The 15,933-nt window shown below is 38.3% G+C and overlaps 1 protein-coding gene and 1 pseudogene across 1 annotated transcript in view; both read right to left on the reverse strand.

Moving 5' to 3' along the window:
• Positions 1 to 566: 566 nt before the first annotated feature.
• Positions 567 to 15,933, reverse strand: part of A26c2 (ANKRD26-like family C, member 2) — a 76,927-nt gene continuing 61,560 nt past the window's right edge. The window contains exon 9 of the mRNA XM_030243178.1: positions 567 to 1,006. Within this exon, the coding sequence (XP_030099038.1) occupies positions 857 to 1,006 (150 nt within the window). The 3' untranslated portion in view covers positions 567 to 856. The remainder of the gene's footprint in view (positions 1,007 to 15,933) is intronic.
• Gm5333 lies at positions 4,980 to 5,871 on the reverse strand (annotated as a pseudogene).

A 15,933-nucleotide genomic window follows, 5' to 3' on the forward strand; every position in this document is an offset into this window, starting at 1 on the left:
CCAAGATACAATTTGCAAAACAGAAGAAAATCAAGAAGAGGGAAGACCAATGGGTGGATACTTTGTTCCTCCTTAGAATAGGGAACAAAATAACCATGAAAGGAGATACAGAGAGAAAGTTTGGAGCTAAGATGAAAGAATGGACTATCTAGAGAGTACCCCACCTGGGGATTCATCCCATAATCAGCCACCAAACCCAGACACTATTGCACATGCCAGCAAGATTTTGATGAAGGGACCCTGGTATAGCTGTCTCATATGAGGCTATGCCAATGCATGGCAAATACAGAAGTGGACGCTCACAGTCATCTATAAGATGGAACACAGGGCATCCAACGGAGAAGCTAGAGAAAGCACCCAAGAAGCTGAAGGGCTCTGCAACCCTATGGGTCGAACAACAATATGAGCTAACCAGTACCCCCAGAGCTAGTGTCTCTAGCTGTATATGTAGCAGAAGATGGCCTAGTCAGCCATCACTAGGAAGAGAAGCCCCTTGGTATTGCAAACTTTATATGCCCCAGTACAGGGGAATGCCAGTGCCAAGAAGCAGGTGTGGGTGGGTAGGGGAGTAGCATGGGGGCATGGTATAGGGAACTTTCTGGATAGCTTTTGAAATTCGAAGTGTATATAAAGAAAATATCTAATAAATAAACTTAAGAGAGTGTCGGGAGCACAGGAAGTGGTGGAGGAATAGTGGGAAAGGTTAAAGTAATGTAAATACATTGAACAAGAGCAATATTCCCAAAAATATTAAATAAAATAAAAGGCAACTCTTTTACTGACATTTGTGTGAAACTCTTCTGCCCTAACATATTGACATTTTACTTCTGTTTTAATTAATAAGATGTAGCTCATTTTATTTGACTATGCTATCTAAGCAAACTTCTGTCAATAATACAAAGTAAGAATACTCCTTACCTTTTTGTTTTTCAACATCTTCACAGTTTTTAGAAGATTCTGGTAAATAATCTATCCCATTTTCCATAATATTCTCAGGAATGTCTTGCTAAAATTCATAACCATAAAGAGTCATCAAAATGAGTTGAATTTCTTTTTTTATTGAATTTAAAAGTAGGAAATAATTAAAATAAGAATGTTTGTATAGATGATCTTCTGCATGCTCTTGAGGTCACCATGATTCCCTCATGTATTCTCATATGCTAAAACCCAAGTCTAAAAGCAAAAATAAACACTCACCTCCAGAAATCAACAATGAACTAATCTCATACTATGAAAATTGTTTCTTACATAACTGAAGTATAATTTACAAAGTGCATATTTATGTGATAATTATTAGTATGCTTGCTTTATCAAAGCACTTGACTTTTAGATACATTTTAATGAGAATAATCAATTAATATTAGAATAAGACACTTGGATTGGAAATAGAATACAATCTATGCCATCTGAAGAAAACCTTAAATATTTTAGAATCAGTTTTGTTTAGGAAAACAAAGATGTTAAAATCATGAATAATTTTGTGGAAAATTTAGAGATAGAGAAAAATAGTTTCACACAATTAAAGAACAATATGTGAATATGTTTTATTTACATAAGGCACATAACATTTGTTGAATTATAAAAGCTCTTTCAAAATGAAGAGAGAATGCCATTAGAGCCTAGTAAGCATTAACATGAAGGAAAGCATTGTACCATTCATTCAGTGTCTGGAATGATCCAGGTACTAATTTATTCCTGTGGAGGTAATGTCTTTGCACAATTATACATTGTGCAGTTTGAATACACAAGCATGAGGTATGAAAGACAATTTTGAGCTCACATATAATTCTAATCTCTTCTCTAAATAGAATGACAATAATATTACTTTATGTAATGATGCTCAATATCTCAATTGAAGTGGAATGGGGGATAGTACAGGAGCAAATATTTCTCATAGTCAAATGATATTTAATAATGAAATAATATTAAATGCCAAATATATGGATCTCTGACACTTTTGAAGACATTTTTGAATTAACTGAATTGTTAAACACTGATTATTCTTAGGTATTCACTATTTGAATAATCTTGAAGACAGTTATACTTTGCTAAATTAGAATCAAATATGACCAAGAGTTTCTGATCTGACCTTTAACTTGCATCATTTAATCATCCTAAACAGTTTGTAGTAGTAGCTATTAGAAGGACTGGGTCTAAGCCTTGTGTTTTTAGATGAGTTGCATAGGCACAATGCCTATTTAAAAGTAACAAAATTAATTTTAAATTTTGTATCAAAAAACAAAAATATGCAAAATTGAAAACAATAAACTAGTATCAAAACATAAATTCTGTACCAACATAAAAAATATAACTTCAGAGTATTTCTGACACACATAATATCACAGGTGAGGCCACCAATTGTGCTCGAATACCTGGCCCAAGTGAGACCTGACCACACCTCACAGGACACAGGAACGATGGAGCAATCGGGACAGGATCTTTCCATTTTCCATCTGTGCCCCACAGCTAAACCTGTGCTACAGATCTCCCTACCCAAATCCCACCTGGAGAAAGCTGATCTTCCAAGAGTGTGGACACATGTAAGATCACAGGTTCACAGGCTTGCAGGAGGGACAAAATACAACCAGAGACAGAAAGACAGCTAACACCAGAAGTAACCAGATGGCAAGAGGCAAGTGCAAGAATATCAGAAACAGAAATCAAGCCTACTGAGCATCATCAGAACCAAGTATTCCCAACACAGAAAGCCCTGGATACCACAACACCCTGGATAAGCAAGATTCAGATTTAAAATCACATTTCATGATGATGATAGAGGACTTGAAGGGGGACAAAAATAACTCCCCACCCTAAAAGAAATACGGAGCACACAGGTAAATAAGCAGAAGCCTTTAAAGAGAAAACACAAAAATCCATTTAAAAATTTCAGGAAAATACAACAAAACAGGAGAAGAAATTGAACAAAACCACCCAGTGTCTAAAAATGGAAATAGAAACAATAAAGGAATCACGAGGGAACACAACCCTGGAGATAGAAAACCTTGGAAAGAGATCAGTAGTCATAGATGCAAGCATTGCCAACAGAATACAAGAGATAGAAGAGAGAATCTCAAGCAAAGAAGATACCATAGAAAGCATTAACACAGGACTCAAAGAAAATGCAAAATGCAAAAAAAAAAAATCCTAATCCAAAACATCCAGGAATACCAGGACACAATGAGAGGGCCAAACCTAAGGATAATAGGTATAGAGGAGAGCAAAGATTCCCAATTCAAAGGGCCAGGAAATATGTTCAATAAAATTATAGAAGAAAACTTCCCTAATGTAAAGAAGGAGATGCCCATAGACATACAAGAAACCTACCAAACTCCAAATAGACTGGGCTAGACAGGGAATTCCTCCCTTTACATAATAATCAAAACAACAAATGCACAAAACAAAGAAAGAATATTAAAAGCATTAAGGGGGAAAGTTCAAGTAAAATATAAAGGCAGACCTATCAGTATTACACCAGATTTCTGAACAGAGAGTCTAAAAGCCAGACGATCCTGGCCAGATGTCATACAGCCCCTAAGAGAACAAAAATGCCTGTCCAGGCTACTATACCAAGCAAAACTCTCAATTACCATAGATGAAGAAGAAATCAAGATATTCCATGACAAAAACAAATTTAAACAACATCTTTCTACAAATCCAGCCCTACAAAGGAAAATAGATGGAAAACTCCAACACAAAGAGGGAAACTACACCACTGAAAAATTAAGAAACTAATCTTTCAAAAGACCCTAAAGAAGACAGCCAAACAACCATAATTCCACCTCTAACAATAAAAATTCCAGGAAGTAACAATAATGTTTCCTTAATATCTCTTAACATGAAAGGACTCAATTTGCCAGTACAAAGATAGAGACAAAAAGACTGGATACGTAAACAGAAACATGCATTTTGCTGCATATAGGAAATGCACCTCAGAGACAAAGACTATGTAAAAGGCTGAAAAACAAAAAGCCCAGGACCAGATGGAGTTAGTGCAGAATCAGGCCTTAAAAGAAGATACAATAGCAGTACTCTTCAAACTATTCCACAAAATAAACACAAGAGAAATACTACTCAATTTATTCTATGAAGCCACAATTACTTTGATACCTAAACCTCACAAAGAACCAATAAAGAAGAAGAACTATAGATCAATTTCTCTCATGAGTATAAATACAAAAATACTCAATAAAATTCTCACAAACTAAATCAAAGACCACATCGAAATGATCATCCATTGTCATCAAGTAGGCTTCATCTCAGGGATTCAGGGATGGGTCAATATATAGAAATCTAGCAACATAATCCACTATAATAACAAACTCAAAAAACTCACATGATCACTTGATTCGATGCTGAGAAAACATTTGACAAAATTCTACTCCCCTTCCTGATAAAAGTCTTAGAAAGACCAGGAATTCAAAACCCATACCTAAACATAATAAAAGCAATAAACAGCAAACCAGTAGCCAACATCAAACTAAATGGAGAGAAACTTAAAACAATCCCACTAACATCAGGGACCAGGCAAGGATGCCTATTCTCTTCCTACCTATGCAATGGGCCTCCAAGTCTTAGCCAGAACAATTAGAGGAGAAAAGGAGGTCAAAGGGATACAGCGTAGAAAGGAAAAAGTCAAAATATCACTATTTGTAGATGATTGGATAGTATACTTAAGTGATGCCACCAGAGAACTCTTGTTTTTTTGAGTTTAACAAACCATGGTTTATTTAATAAGGTGTAGGGGTGATATATGAGAGTGGATATACAATCAATAAGTCTTAAATCTTTGTCCCATGGATTACCTCCATCTCCCTGCTTACTAGCAGTACAAGGCAAGCTAAGGTTTAGTTAAACATTCTTTATGACCTCTTCAGAGACAATTAGAATACAAATAGCACTAGGTATTTAGTAAATTGTCACAGGCCAAAAAGTTCAAGTGTGTAGTTTTGAAATCTAACGTCAAATGGGTTGCTGAAACCTTAAGACTGAGTGATCTGCAATGTCTCCAACATGTGTTCAACTGCCTTAAGAGAGGATTTGTTTCCTTCTTACTTCAACCTGCAAATTGATAAGCCCTGTTTATTCGATTAACGGCCCAAACTAGCATATTTGATGTTGTCTTTTTTTCATTTTTGCACTTGCTTTTAGATTAGAAGCAATATGACTTGCAGACATGTAAAGCCTAAACAGAGCTCTCATGTTTCTGTCGTTGAGATTCAGTGCCTGTACAAAATACTTTCTTGAAAGCTCAAGGTTTTCAAGTTCACCTTGGGTGTATTTGACTTCTGCATACTGCTGACAGTATAAGTGGTTATGTGGATTTGTCGTCATCAGCTCCTCTAAGCAAAAGACTGCTTTGGCATAGTCATGTTCATTGATATAAAGTTCTGAAGTTCATGCCAGGCTTCTTGGTCTCCAACAAACTGTTCCAGATACTCATTCAGTTCTCGAATGGCCTCCACATTTTTCCCCTGGCCTTTTTGAATGGCAATCTTATGCTTTCTGGCAGCAGTGTTAGTTGGATGTTCTTGCAAAATCTGATCATACAGTTGTATAGCATCGTCATATCTTTCCATAGCTTCTAATCGCATGCCTGTTAACCGCTTAACTCTGTGACTACCAGGGAATTGTCTTCTTAATTCCTGAAGACAAAACTGCCAAGTCATCCCGACCATAGTCTACGGCTGCAATCGTGACCTGCTCATGTATGATCCAAATATCATCCCCAAGCATAGAAGCATAATCATTAATTAATTCTTCTCCAACTTCCATAATTTGTTCACTATTTCTCGAGTTTTCTTCTTGCCATTTTCTCATTTTATCTCTCATTTCTTTCCAAGTCACATCGTAAAGCTCAATGACCTTTGCCATCTCTCTAGAACTCAGAGGTGGTGAGGAGAGAGGGCCCAGAGAACTCTTAAACCTGATAAACTACTTCAGCAAGGTAGCTGGATAAAATTAACTCAAACAAATCTGCAGTCTTCCTCTACTCAAAGGATAAACAGACTGAGAAAGAAATTAGGGAAACAACTTCCTTCTCAATAGTCATAAATAATTTAAAATATTTTTCTGTGTGACACAAATGTCAAGTCTCTGAAGAAATAAATTGAAGAAGATCTCAGAAGATGGAAGGATCTCCCATGCACATGGATTGGCACAATTAATATAGTAAAAATAGCCATCTTGCCAAAAAAAAATCTACAGATTCAATACAATCCCCATCAAAATCCTAACTCAACTCTTCATAGAGTTAGAGATAACAATTTGCAAATTCATTTGAAATCTCAAAAAACATTCTCAAAAAAAATAAAAGAACTTCCAGAGGAATAATCATCGCTGACCTCAAGCTGTACTTCAGAGCAATAGTGATAAAAACTGCATGGTATTGGTAAAAGAGACAAACAGGTAGATCAATGGAACAGAATTGAAGGCCCAGAAATGAACCCACATACCTATGGTCACTTGAATTTTGACAAAAGTAATAAAATGATCCAGTGGAAAAAAAGCAGTTTTAACTAATGGTGCTGGCTCACCTAGTGGTTAACATGTAGAAAAATGCAAATTGATCCATTCTAATTTTCGTGTAAAAAGCTCTAGTCCGAGTGGATCAAGGACCCCCACATAAAACCAGATACACTGAAACTAATCGAAGACAAAGTGGTGAAGAGCCTGGAACACATGGGCACAGGGGGAGAATCTCCTGGAAAGAACATAAATGGCTTATGCTCTATGATCAAAAATCAGCAAATGGGCCCTCATAAAATTGCAAAACTTCTGTAATGCAAACGACACTCTCCATAGGATAAAATGGCAACCAACAGATTTGGAAAAGATCTTTAACAACCAAACATCCAATAGAGGGTTAATACCCAATATATACAAAGAACTCAAGAAGTCATCCAAATAACCAAGTAACCCTAGGGGGAAAACAATTGGGTACAAAGCTGAACAAAGAATTCTCAACTGAGGAATACTGATAGGCTGAGAAGTACCTAAAGAACTGTCAACATCCTTAGTCATCAAGGAAATGCAAATCAAAACAACCCTGAGATTCCTCCTAACATCAGTCACAATGAATGGCTAAGATCAAAAACTCAGGTGAGCCCAGTGTGGTGGTCCACACCTTTAATCCCAGCACTCGGGAGGCAGAGACAGGTGGATTTCTGAGGTCTAGGCTAGCCTGATCTACAAAGTGAGTTCCAGGACTTCCAGGGCTATACAGAGAAACCTTGTCTTGAAACGAAACAAAACGAAATGAAACCAAAAAACTCAGGTGACAGCAGATGCTGGTGAGGATGTGGATAAAGAGAAGTACTCCTCCATTGTTGGAGGGATGTCAAGCTGGTACAACCACTCTGGAAATATGTATGGAGGTTCCTCAGGAAATTGGACATAGTACTACCTGAGGACCCAGCTATACCACTCCTGGGCATATACCCAAAAGATGTTCCAATCTATAACAAGGACACACTATGTTCATAACAGCCTTATTTCTAATAGCCAGAGAAACTGGAAATAACCTTTATCAAAAGAATGGATATACATTTGGATACATGGAAATACAATGGATAGAGATAGTACATTTGCACAACATAGTATTACTCAGCTATCAAAAAATAAATAAATTCATGAAATTCCTAGAAAAATGCATGGAATTAGAAAATATCATCCTGAGTGAGGTAACCCAGTCACAAAAGAACATACATGGTATGTACTCACTTATAAGTGGATATTACCGCAAAAACTCAGAATTCCCAAGATACACTTCACGAACCACATGAAGCTCAAGAAAAAGGAAGGAGGAAATGTGGATGCTTCAGTCCTCCTAAGAAGTGGGAACAAAATTCTCATGGGAGGAAATATGAAGAAAATGGTGGGGCAAAGACTGAAGGAAAGGCTATCCAGAGACTGCCCCACCTGGGGAAGCATCCCATATGCAGCCACCAAACCCAGACACTACTGCAAATGCCACGAAGTGCTTGCTCTCTGGAGCCCTCATAAAACTCAGCTCTTCAGAGAGCCTCTGCCAGAGCCTGATCAAAACAGATGCCGATGTTTGCACCAAATCTTTGGAATGAGCACAGGATCCCCAAGGGAGGAGTTAAGAGAAAGGACTGAATGAGCTTAATGGGTTTGAAAACCATAGGAAGAACAACAATATCAACTGACCAGACCCCTCAGAGTTCCCAGGGACTAAACCACCAACCAAGTAAGTACACATGGACGGTCCCATGGCTCCAGCCACATATGTAGTAGAGGATGGCCTTGTTTGACATCAATATGAGGAGAGGCTCTTGGTCCTATAAAGGCTTGATGCCCCAGTGTAGGGGAATGCCAGAACAGGGAGGCAGGAGTGGGTGGGTGGCTGGGAGAGTACCCTCATAGAAGCAGGGAGAAGGGGGATGGGATAGCGGGTTTCCAAAGTGGACACCTGAAATTTTAATAACATTTGAAATGTAAACAAGTAAAATATTCAATATAAATAAATAAATAATATATAAAGAAAAACAAGATGCAGCCTGCTAGGGTAATCACCATCCCATATCTCAAATTGTACTATAGAACAATACTGATAAAAACTGCATAGTTTTGGTACAGAGACTGGCAAGTAGATCAATGCAATGGAATTGAAGACCCATAAATGAACCCACATATCTATGATTATTTGATCTTTGACAAAGAATCTTAAACCATCCATTGAAAATAAGGACAGCATTTTCAACATATAGTGATAGTTCAACTGCCAGCCAGCATGTTGAATGCAAATTGATGCATTATTCTCTCCCTGTTCAAAGATCAAGTCCAAGTGAATCAAGAACCACATAAATTCAGATACACTGAATAATATAAGAGAAAGAAGGGGAAAGCCTTGAACAAATTGGCACAGGGAAAAATGTCCTCAACAGATCACCAATGGATTATGCTCTAAGATGAAAAATCAGCAAATGGTACCTCATAAATTAGAGAGCTTCTGCAAGGCACAGAACAGTGTCAATAGGACAAAATGGTAACCAACAAATTGGTTAAAGATCTTTACCAATCTTTTTTTTTGGAATTTTAATTTTTTTATTAGGTATTTTCCTCGGTTACATTTTCAATGCTATCCCAAAGGTCCCCCATACCAATTCCCCCAATCCCCTACCCACCCACTGCCCCTTTTTGGCCCTGGCGTTCCCCTGTACAGGGGCATATAAAGTTTGCAAGTCCAATGGGCCTCTCTTTGCAGTGATGACTGACTAGGCCATCTTTTGATACATATGCAGCTAAAGACAAGAGCTACCAGGTACTGGTTAGTTCATATTGTTGTTCCACCTATAGGGTTGCAGTTCCCTTTAGCTCCTTGGATAATTTCTCTAGCTCCTCCATTAGGGGCCGTGTGACCCATCCAATAGCTGACTGTGATCATTCACTTCTGTGTTTGCTAGGCCCCAGCATAATCTCACAAGAGAGAGCTATATCTGGGTCCTTTCAGCAAAATCTTGCTAGTGTATGCAATGGTGTCAGCATTTGGAAGCTGATTATGGGATGGATCCCTGCATATGGCAATCACTAGATGGTCCATCCTTTTGTCACAGCTCCAAATTTTGTCTCTGTAACTCCTTCTATGGGTGTTTTGTTCCCATTTCTAAGAAAGGGTAAAGTGTCCACACTTTGGTCTTCGTTCTTCTTGAATTTCATGCGTTTGGCAAGTTGTATCTTATATCTTGGGTATCCTAAGTTTCTGGGCTAATATCCACTTATCAGTGAGTACATATTGTGCGAGTTCCATTGTGATTGGGTTACTTCACTCAGGATGATACCCTCCAGGTCCATCCATTTGCATAGGAATTTCATAAATTCATTTTTTTAATAGCTGAGTAGTATTCCATTGTGTAAATGTACCACATTTACTGTATCCATTCCTCTGTTGAGGGGCATCTGGGTTCTTTCCAGCTTCTGGCTATTATAAATAAGGCTGCTATGAACATAGTGGAGCATGTGTTCTTACCGGTTGGGACATCTTCTGGATATATGCCCAGGAGAGGTATTGCGGGATCCTCCGGTAGTACTATGTCCAATTTTCTGAGGAACCGCCAGACTGATTTCCAGAGTGGTTGTACAAGCTTGCAATCCCACCAACAATGAAGGAGTGTTCCCTTTTCTCCACATCCTCGCCAGCATCTGCTGTCACCTGAGTTTTTGATCTTAGCCATCCTGACTGGAGTGAAGTGGAATCTCAGTGTTGTTTTGATTTGCATTTCCCTGATGATTAAGGATGTTGAACATTTTTTCAGGTGCTTCTCTGCCATTCTGTATTCCTCAGGTGAGAATTCTTTGTTCAGCTCTGAGCCCCATTTTTTAATGGGGTTATTTGATTTTCTGGAGTCCACCTTCTTGAGTTCTTTATATATATTGGATATTAGTCCCCTAACTGATTTGGGATAGGTAAAGATCCTTTCCCAATCTGTTGGTGGCCTTTTTGTCTTAGTGACGGTGTCTTTTGCTTTGCAAAAGCTTTGCAATTTTATGAGGTCCCATTTATCGATTCTTCATCTTACAGCACAAGACATTGCTGTTCTATTCAGGAATTTTTCCCCTGTACCCATATCTTCGAGGCTTTTCCCTACTTTCTCCTCTATAAGTTTCAGTGTCTCTGGTTTTATGTGGAGTTCCTTAATCCACTTAGATTTGACCTTAGTACAAGGAGATAGAAAGGGATCAATTACATTCTTCTACATGATAACCTCCAGTTGTGCCAGCACCATTTGTTGAAAATGCTGTCTTTTTTCCACTGGATGGTTTTAGCTCGCTTGACAAAGATCAAGTGACCATAGGTGTGTGGATTCATCTCTGGATCTTCAATTCTGTTCCATTGGTCTACTTGTCTGTCACTATACCAGTACCATGCAGTTTTGATCACAATTGCTCTTTAGTACAGTTTTAGGTCCGGCATGGTGATTCCACCAGAGGTTATTTTATCCTTGAGAAGAGTTTTTGCTATCCTCGGTTTTTTGTTATTCCAGATGAATCTGCCGATTGCCCTTTCTAATTCATTGAAGAATTGAGTTGGAATTTTGATGGGGGTTGCATTGAATCTGTAGATTGCTTTAGGCAAGATGGCCATTTTTACAATGTTGATCCTGCCAATCCATGAGCATGGGAGTTCTTTCCATCTCATGAGATCTTTAATTTCTTTCTTTAGAGACTTGAAGTTCTTATCATACAGATCTTTCACTTCCTTAGTTAGAGTCACACCAAGGTATTTTATATTATTTGTGACTATTGAGAAGGGTGTTGTTTCCCTAATTTCTTTCTCAGCCTGTTTATCCTTTGTGTACAGAAAGGCCATTGACTTGTTTGAGTTAATTTTATATCCAGCTACTTTTTTGAAGCTGTTTATCAGGCTTAGGAGTTCTCTGGTGGAATTTTTAGGGACACTTATATATACTATCATATCATCTGAAAAAAGTGATATTTTGACTTCTTCCTTTCCAATTTGTATCCCCTTGATCTCCTTTTGTTGTCTAATTACTCTGGCTAGGACTTCAAGTACAATGTTGAATAGGTAGGACGAGAGTGGACAGCCTTGTCTAGTCCCTGATTTTAGTGGGATTGCTTCCAGCTTCTCACCATTTACTTTGATGTTGGCTATTGGTTTGCTGTAGATTGCTTTTATCATGTTTAGGTATGGGCCTTGAATTCCTGATCTTTCCAAGCCTTTTATCATGAATGGATGTTGGATTTTGTCAAATGCTTTCTCAGCATCTAACGAGACAATCATGTGGTTTTTGTCTTTGAGTTTGTTTATATACTGGATTACATTGATGGATTTCCGTAATTGAACCATCCCTGCATCCCTGGGATGAAACCTACTTGGTCAGGATGGATGATTGTTTTGATGTGTTCTTGGATTCGGTTAGCAAGAACTTTATTGAGGATTTTTGCATCGATATTCATAAAGGAAATTGGTCTGAAGTTCTCTACCTTTGTTGGGTCTTTTTGTGGTTTAGGTAATTGTGGCTTCATAGAATGAGTTGGGTAGAGTACCTTCCGTTTCTATTTTGTGAAATAGTTTGGGAAGAACTGGAATTAGGTCTTCTTTGAAAGTCTGATAGAACTCTGCACTAAACTCGTCTGGTCATGGGCTTTTTTTGGCTGGGAGACACTTAATGACTGTTTCTATTTCTTTAGGGGATATAGGACTGTTGAGATCATTAACCTAATCTTGATTTAGCTTTGGTACCTGGTATCTGTCTAGAAACTTGTCCATTTCATCCAGGTTTTCCAGTTTTGTTGAGTATAGCCTTTTGTAGAAGGATCTGATGGTGTTTTGGATTTCTTCAGGATCTGTTGTTATGTCTCCCTTTTCATTTCTGATTTTGTTAATTAGGAAGCTTTCCCTGTGCCCTCTAGTGAGTCTGGCTAAGGGTTTATCTATCTTGTTGATTTTCTCAAAGAACCAGCTCCTTGATTGGTTGATTCTTTGAACAGTTCTTCTTGTTTCCACTTGGTTGATTTCACCCCTGAGTTTGATTATTTCCTGCCTTCTACTTCTCTTGGGTGAATTTGCTTCCTTTTCTTCTAGAACTTTTAGGTGTTTGGTCAAGCTGCTAATGTGTGCTCTCTCTAGTTTCTTTTTGGAGGCACTCAGAGCTATGAGTTTTCCTCTTAGGAATGCTTTCATTGTGTCACATAAGTTTGGGTATGTTGTGGCTTCATTTTCATTAAACTCCAAAAAGTCTTTAACTTCTTTCTTTATTCCTTCCTTGACCAAGGTATCATTGAGAAGAGTGTTGTTCAGTTTCCACGTGAATGTTGGCTTTCCATTATTTATGTTGTTATTGAAGATCAGTCTTACGCCATGGTGATCTGATAGGATGCAAGGGAAAATTTCAATATTTTTGTATCTGTTGAGGCTTGTTTTGTGACCAATTATGTGGTCAATTTTAGAGAAGGTACCATGAGGTGCTGAGAAGAAGGTATATCCTTTTGTTTTAGGATAAAATGTTCTGTAGATATCTGTTAAGTCCATTTGTTTCATAACTTCTGTTAGTTTCACTGTGTCCCTGTTTAGTTTCTGTTTCCACGATCTGTCCATTGATGAAAGTGGTGTGTTGAAGTCTCCCACTATTATTGTGTGAGGTGCAATGTGAGCTTTGAGCTTTAGTAAAGTTTCTTTAATGAATGTGGCTGCCCTTGTATTTGGAGCATAGATATTCAGAATTGAGAGTTCCTCTTGGAGGATTTTACCTTTGATGAGTATGAAGTGCCCCTCCTTGTCTTTTTTGATGACTTTGGGTTGGAAGTCAATCTTATCAGATATTTGGATGGCTACTCCAGCTTGTTTCTTCATACCATTTGCTTGGAAAATTGTTTTCCAGCCTTTCATTCTGAGGTAGTGTTTATCTTTTTCTCTGAGATGAGTTTCCTGTAAGCAGCAAAATGTTGGGTCTTGTTTGTGTAGCCAGTTTGTTAGTCTATGTCTTTTTATTGGGGAGTTGAGACCATTGATATTAAGAGATATTAAGAAAAAGTAATTGTTGCTTCCTGTTATTTTTGTTGTTAAAGTTGGCATTCTGTTCTTGTGGCTGTCTTCTTTTAGTTTTGTTGAGGGATTATCTTCTTGTTTTTTCTAGGGTGTGGTTCCAGTCCTTGTATTGGTTTTTTTCTGTTATTATCCTTTGAAGGGCTGTATTCGTGGAGAGATAATGGGTGAATTTAGTTTTGTCGTGGAATACTTTGTTTTCTCCATCTATGGTAATTGAGTGTTTGGCTGGGTATAGCAGCCTGGGCTGGAATTTGTGTTCTCTTAGTGTCTGTATAACATCTGTCCAGGCTCTTCTGGCTTTCATAGTCTCTGGTGAAAAATCTGGTGTAATTCTGATAGGCTTGCCTTTATATGTTACTTGACCTTTTTCCCTTACTGCTTTTAGTATTCTATCTTTATTTAGTGCATTTGATGTTCTGATTATTATGTGTCGGGAGGAATTTCTTTTCTGGTCCAGTCTATTTGGAGTTCTGTAGGCTTCTTGTATGTTCATGGGCATCTCTTTCTTTAGATTTGTGAAGTTTTCTTCAATAATTTTGTTGAAGATGTTTGCTGGTCCTTTGAGTTGAAAATCTTCATTCTCATCCACTCCTATTATCCGTAGGTTTGGTCTTCTCATTGTGTCCTGGATTTCCTGGATGTTTTGAGTTAGGATCTTTTTGCATTTTCCATTTTCTTTGATTGTTGTGCCGATGTTCTCTATGGAATCTTCTGCACCTGAGATTCTCTCTTCCATCTCTTGTATTCTGTTGCTGATGCTGGCATCTATGGTTCCAGATTTCTTTCCTAGGGTTTCTATCTCCAGCTTTGCCTCACTTTGGGTTTTCTTCATTGTGTCTACTTCCCTTTTTAGGTCTAGTATGGTTTTGTTCATTTCCATCATCTGTTTGGATGTGTTTTCCTGTTTTTCTATAAGGACTTCTACCTGTTTGTTTGTGTTTTCCTGTTTTTCTTTAAGGACTTGTAACTCTTTAGCAGTGTTCTCCTGTATTTCTTTAAGTGAGTTATTAAATTCCTTATGTCCTCTACCATCATCATGAGATATGCTTTTAAATCCAGGTCTACCTTTTCAGGTGTGTTAGGATGCCCTGGACTGGGCGAAGTGGGCGTTCTGGGTTCTGATGATGGTGAGTGGTCCTGGTTTCTGTTAGTAGGATTCTTACGTTTACCTTTCGCCATCTGGCAATCTCTGGAGTTAGTTGTTATAGTTGTCTTTGTTTAGAGATTGTTCCTCTGTTGATTTTGTTACCCTCTATCAGCAGACGTGGGAGACTAGCTCTCTCCTCTGAGTTTCAGTGGTCAGAGCAGTCTCTGCAGGCAAGCTCTCCTCTTTCAGGGAAGGTGCACAGTTATCTGGTGTTTGGACCTCCTCCTGGCTGAAGATGAAGGCCCAAAACAGGATCTTTCCCAGGAGCTGTGTTGCTTTGGCCAGGAAGATGGCCAGTTGTCTGGAGCTGAAGAAGCTCTCTGGCTCTAGCCTTTCCCAGAAACGGCTGGCCTCTGTATTCCACACCCTCACCCGTCTCTTTACCAATCTTACATCCAATAGAGGGCTAATATCCAATATATACAAAGAACTCAAGAAAATATACCCCACAGAACAAGATACCCCTATTAAAAATGAGGTACATAGCTAAACAAAGAATTCTCAATTGAGGAATACTAAATGGCAGGGAAGCACCTAAAAAATGTTCAACATCCTTAGTCTTCAGGTAAATGCAAATCACAATGACCCTGAGATTCCATCTCATATCAGTCAGATTGACAAAGATCAAAAACTCGGGTGACAGCAGATGCTGTTGAGGATGTGGAGAAAGAGGAACACTCAACCATTCCTGGGGGGATTTCTAGCTGGCATAAACACTTTGGAAATTAATCTTATGGTTTCTCAGAAATTTTGACACAGTATTTCCTGAGGACCCAGCTATATCACTCCTGGGCATATACCCAAAAGATTTTCCAACATATAACAGGGACACATGCTCCACTGTGTTCATATCAGCCTTAGCTATAATAGCCAGAGGTGGAAACAACCCAGAGGTCATTCAACATTGGAATAGATGCAGAAAATGTAGTACATTTACACAATGGTGTACTACTCAGCTATTAAAAACCATGACTTCATGAAATTTGTAGGCAAATGGATGGGACTAGATAGTATCATTCTGAGTGAGATAACCCAGTCACAAAAGAACACACATGGTAATCACTCACTGATTACACAAAAAGCTATGACATACCCACAATACAACTCACAGGCCATATGAAGCCCAAGAAGAAGGAAGACCAAAATGTGAATATTTCAATCCTACTTGGAAGGGGTGACAAAATACTCACTAGAGGTAGAGGGTGAGTGGAACTTGGGAGTAAGTGAGTAGGGTGAGGGGAAAGGGGAGCTAGATCCT

Source organism: Mus musculus, chromosome 7, assembly GCF_000001635.26.
Source record: "Mus musculus strain C57BL/6J chromosome 7, GRCm38.p6 C57BL/6J".
NCBI classification, from domain to species: Eukaryota; Metazoa; Chordata; class Mammalia; order Rodentia; family Muridae; genus Mus; species Mus musculus.